At 40.2% G+C, this 5,824-nt stretch overlaps 1 protein-coding gene across 1 annotated transcript; it reads right to left on the bottom strand.

Annotated features, from left to right (window-relative positions):
* Positions 1-947: 947 nt before the first annotated feature.
* On the bottom strand, positions 948-5,645 carry oaz1b (ornithine decarboxylase antizyme 1b). Its single transcript, XM_053411945.1, is given in 6 exon segments — positions 948-2,076; positions 2,189-2,274; positions 2,625-2,797; positions 3,153-3,239; positions 3,241-3,292; positions 5,423-5,645. Coding segments are annotated over 6 exon segments (654 nt in total). The 5' UTR covers positions 5,548-5,645; the 3' UTR covers positions 948-1,945.
* Positions 5,646-5,824: the final 179 nt, after the last annotated feature.

Raw genomic sequence — 5,824 nt, 5'->3', positions numbered from 1 at the left:
CATGCTTCTTTTCTTTTTGTCTTATATATGCATTTTTACAGAATTCATGAGGCTAAGGTTTATCTTACATTTTCACTACCGCTCAAATTATTTAATTTAATTTACAATTATTATAACCCAATTTTTACAAATAGGATTATTTAAGAAACAATTTGTATTAATTACGGTTGATACTGTTGAAGTGTCTTTCTGTTATTTAATTGTGAAAATAGTTGCTTGTCATGAAAGTGACTGTTCAATGAAAAGCTTTAATATGTAGTTTTTTGTATTTAGTTGAATTCTAGTGGCAGTAATTTTGTTAATTATGTTTAATTGAATTAATATCAGCCTAATTTAACAAAAGAAAAAAACTTTTTGTTTGTTAAAGCTATGAATGGGATTTTGTTTGTTTATAGTACGAGGATCATTAACTTGAAGGACTTGTCTTACTTGGAACCAGTTCTTTTTCCTAAATCCTTTAATGGAACATTTTTGCAGTGCAAAATAATAAAAGCCTACAATAAGTCAATAAGATTAGAAATATAACAGGTAAGTTATTGAGACTGTATTTGCACAGCTACTTTGAATATCAATAAGGCAAGGCAGGTCTATTTGTATAGCACATTATTCTGAATAGGAAACGTTTGTTTACATAACTGTAGACTGCACAGACACAACTTTGAGATCAGCAATGGTCCTGTGAAGCCTCCTGGTGGTGTTAGTGTGCATTACAGGCTGGATCTCAGCCCAGCTGCTCTTTCATAACTGACCTCGATTTCTTCACCTCACTCCAGAAATTACATTTTGTTGAATACAGACACATTTAGATTATTACAAAGTGCTTTTATAATGTAGTGTAGCATTGAGCTCCACATGCCAGCAGCACCGTACACTCCAGGATATTTAATTTGGTTTAAACGTATTAGTTGTTTTCTGGAATGAATCAGGTAAAAGTCAACTCACACCAGTTTTGTTTTTTGTTTGTTTTATTATCACAGACACACAACAGGTACCACTATGCAGGTGAACAATGAACTCCTTATTATCATGGAAAACAAAAAGTTGAAAAGGAATGCTAATCCAAAAATGACACCAAAAAAAAAAATCCCATTCACAGCAACATTTTTCATCCTCCAAAATAAAAACACTACAATATTGTCAGATACACATGGCAGAAAGAAGCAAAAGCACTTTGGATTATTCACTTTCCTTTCACTCTGTACAAACACACTCGTCGTAGGATCTTGAAATCAACACGTGCAACAGTATTCATCTTTCCTCTCCACCTCTAGTCTAAATTGATTCACTATTCTTTATGAAGTACCAATTATTGGGGCTGTCGCTCAAAACGTAGAGTTTTAAAAAATAACTAATACTTAAAAGGGTATCAGTGCTATAAAACCAAACTGGTCCCGCTGAAATTTATACGTAGGTAATTGGGCAAAAATGTTGAAGTTATTATTTAGCCAATCCAAAAAACAAAGCTGGAGTACCCGAGTGTAAACCTGATGACCTTTTGTTGTACATTCAAGAATTTAAGATTTCTCCTCCTTAATCTATCATAAAAGGAAATAAACAAACCAACGACTTGACAAAAAATGGAAATAAGACAATTTAACGTAGAGCTATGACAACTGCAATTTAATCAAAGTCCAAAAAAAACAAAACAGTTTCCCTCGTATTAAGGTGACAACACCAATCAATCTTGAATGAAAACAGCATATTAAAACACACAAAGATAGATTTGGGGGGGGGGGGGGGGGGGGAATCAGGAGATGCACAGCTTACATATTCCCTTGAATAAAAAGCATGGGGGGGGGGGAATGCTTGCATACAGAGAGCTACCGCTGAGGATTTAACACAGACGCTGGGTGCAGATGGATAAGCTGGGATGGGATGGGCAAACATATAGTTGGGAGGGGAAAAAGGGGAGGTGAGGAGGGGGTGGGGGGGGCTGTCCAGGGGTCTACTCCTCGTCCGAAGAGTCCCGATCAAAATTGTAGGCCATGAAGAAAACGTCGGGTCGAGGTGGGACGAGGGCATGGCCCGGTTTCACAATCTCAAAGCCCAGGAAACTGAAGGTACGCACCAGTTTAGCTGGAAGAAAAATGTCAGGAACGACTGTTAAAATGCAGCGCACGGACAAAGCAACACAAGTTGTGTGGATGAGAAAAGCTGCGCTTGGAAAACAAGGCCGGTCGGCACATACCACGATCATCTCTGTTCTTGTAAAAGCAGACAAACACACTAACGACTTTCAGATGTTCTTCGGCATACTCCAGGAGAGCTGCGAAACTGTAGGGAAAACAGGAGGCGGCTTAGAAAAATGGAACACTTAACATGCGAGCGCAAACACAATAGCATCGACTGGATCTCTGACTAAATCTCTAGCTTATCCAAGAATATTTAGATGAGTTTTACTGATCTTTGTACTGGTTTTGGAGAACAAACCTGCAACTTTATAATGAAACTATAAAAATTGACAGGAAATAGAGGCCGAGGTCTACAGACAGGCCAGGTCCAATACCTTCATTTCACCAACTAAAAATATGTATTTGTATGTTTTATTCTTCCTCTTTACTCTCCTGACTCAAGTGTTCCACTGTAAGGATCTTAAGAGCTCCATTTCATTATCCTGCCCTCACCTCTCCTTGCTGCCTTCAGGGAGAGGGTCAAGAGGTATCTCCACGTAGAGAGCGCTGCTGCTGAGGACAGCATCCCACTGTATCGTCTTGGTAACAGTGGGATGCGTTTGAAAGTGGAGTATCCCAGGGCGACCATTCCCTGCTGGCTCCTCCGTTACCGTCAACTTTCGGTCCTGGAAAAGGAAAAAGCAAACAATGCATCGTAAAACCAGCGGCGCATGACCTTCCTTGTGTCACGTGGACTGAGTTTTTCTTTCTGGTTTTCCATTACAAATCAAATAGAAATGGGGAGTATGTTTGGAAAGTGGACTGTGTTTCACTTGTCTGAATCACGTTATACTCTGGTGTGCCCTTCCAAGCTGTATAAACAAACACACCACATGACAGGAAATGGTTGTGGTGAAATGCTTTTCTTCCTCTGAACATGACACCTTGTAAAATCGTTTCTGCATCTGCATCAGAGCTTCACTGGCTACATTTGAGTGGTAAGTGGTGTGTGAGTGTGTGTGTTTGTGTGTCTACACTTACCGAGTAGACCGGCCGAGCTGAAGGAGTGTGATCCCGTGTGCCATTCCCTCGCCCACCTGGAATCTTCAGGGGTGGGTGAGGGGCATCAGGAGCACCACTGAGGCCCCGGACCGCGGGTACTACTACAGTGCAGGGACAGGCTGAAAGGAGAGGTGACACAGTCAGAACACTGAGACAGGAAAAATGGAAGGTTCCGAAAATTCAATACGTAGTGGGTCACTGTGTGAACCAGTCAAAATGAATATTAATGGTTTTATAATATTTTATATTACTATAGTCTCAAAGTAATACCATAGGAGTTGTTACGGTGCGGTAAACAGAACCGCGTGAGATGATTAAACAGATTGTGAAGTTGAGACATAGCCAGGTCCGTGAAGTCATGTCATATTCCTACTAATGAATAATGAAGTGCTCTTGCATCACACTGTGCACGAATGGAGCAAGATCTGACATCTGTTAACTGTGATAAAATCTTTTCAGATTAGATGTGTACCGATCACGCTACGTGCAGCTCAACACTACAAGAGGAAAAACCTCTTTGTATGGGAGCACTGCATTTCTCATTAACAATGACATCAAGGGATGGTTGTGGTGGGAGGCAACAAACCAACACATCTGCTGCTACCAGCACAAACTCAAAAGTCGGTGTGGTGAGTTACATCGGCCACTGCCAATTACTTTGAATTTCATTTTATATGTTGTAGAAAGAACCTTGACCAAATCCTATAAATACTTGTATAATTTTACTGTAGGAGAATGTAAAGCTGCGAATAGTCAATTGAGAAGCTTAAACTAAAGACGGCTGTCTAATAAATTAATTGATTTAAAAATTAGAGCTGCAGCCAATTATTCTCTCCGACGATTTATTTACAGATCATTTTCTTTTTTTTAATTTTCAATAGTTAAAATTGTTCACGTGAAAAACGTCAACTGTTAAGATAATGTATTCAAATACGTGGCTAATTGTATGGCATCAAACGGCAGAACTTTCCGCTGTTTTACATCACTGTAAACTGAGAACCTTTTGAGTTGTAGACTTCGGATCAGGTAAAAAAACCTTTAATACAATAAATTATCTTGGGGAACTGCATTGTGATTGACATTTCATGATGCAAGAAAATCTAAATAATAAACTACATTAAACAGACCAATCAAGTTGAAGCCCTGCACTAAAATAATCACCTAATAAATAAAAGTTGGCCTTTTATTCTCACAGAATAAATGAATATACCTATGGCTTCAGATATTATTCACATGGTCAAATACAGATGTTTTCACAGCTGTTAAGTTATCTGTGTAGCGTGACGTCTTTGAAGCTGCTTTTGCATCGATGGGTTGAATATTTAAATACAATTTTATAATATAATTAATACATATAAACTATAAACAAATGTGCCTCTCCGTCTACACCGCGTGGTCTCTTAAAATAATCTTCTATATACTTTATAAATCCAAATAAATCTATTTTGTTCTTACATATTGTTGATTGGAATAACAACTACTTTAACAGTGACATAACGACCATCGTAGTTCCCTCTTCTGGGATTGTATTACAGATGTATTTGATCTGTGTACATGTGGGTACAGTTACACGGTCAGATCGCTGTCCGTTACGCAATATTCAACTTGACTCGGCTCACGGGACCTACGTGGTCAGAAACATGTGCTCACCTGGTGACTGTGCCCCCCCTCGGGGATTTACAGTCTCATCGTTTCTTCTACATTACCGAGAGCCAGCAGATGTTACACGTTCTGGAATACTCTATCTCGTTTACTCATCTGTTCTGTGAAACCTCCATTAAACGGGTTTTTTCGCCTTTAAAAAGTTTAAAACTTCTGAGAGTCGCGTTTAAACCAGTGGACTGACAGCTACTTCCTGGATTACGGAAGCCTGTTTTGTTTATTAAATCGAATTCTCAACACGAGGAGGATCCTTCCCTGATGTGTTGTTTTTCGGCAGCCCTGCGTGACGTAACGAACTCGACGTCCCTAGCTAACAGTGGCTAATTTAACGCTTGTCATGTCGCCTCTCTGGGTCAATAAATCATCTTTTGACCTGACAGCGTGAAATAAAAACGTTGCACACGCTGTTGACTCTAAACACAAACGCGGAGAGACCCGGTGAGTCCGCGTCGTGTGAACAAATTGTACCTTTAAACCCGATCTACTTCCGCTTTTCAGTGGCCACTAGCCCCGCTAGCTTAGCCACCCCTCCCCCACCCCGCGTTTAGCTGTAAGCTAGCCGAGGCGTTTCTGCATCGTTCACTTACTTCCCGATCATGTCACAGATGCCGCTATTCAAATTCGCCATTGTGATGGGAGGCTGCTGTTTTCCTTCTTTCTCGCGAGCAAAGCAATGACTGTTTAGGATCCGCTGGAGGTTGGATTTTACCATCCGGCCTCGGGTAGAGACACGACGGGTTGACTGCTCTCTGCTATGTTCGGCTGGAAGTGATCACTCCGACGGCTGATGGAGGAGGAAGCTCTCCCGCAGTACCGCCGATACACACTTCCTGTGGTGGCTTCAAAAATAAAACAAAATACATTTGTTTTGGTAATGCATCGTGTGCGTTTCGTGCAATAACAGTGTAAATACAAAATACAAATAACTATTTACATATATAACTCCTGTTTCTGCATCTTAACCACACTTGTGCACTTGCAACCATCAT

The sequence above is a fragment of the Pleuronectes platessa genome, chromosome 19 (genome assembly GCF_947347685.1).
Source record: "Pleuronectes platessa chromosome 19, fPlePla1.1, whole genome shotgun sequence".
Lineage (NCBI taxonomy): Eukaryota > Metazoa > Chordata > Actinopteri > Pleuronectiformes > Pleuronectidae > Pleuronectes > Pleuronectes platessa.
Note: the sequence above shows the minus strand (reverse complement) of the source record. Positions and strands in the feature narration are given on the sequence as shown.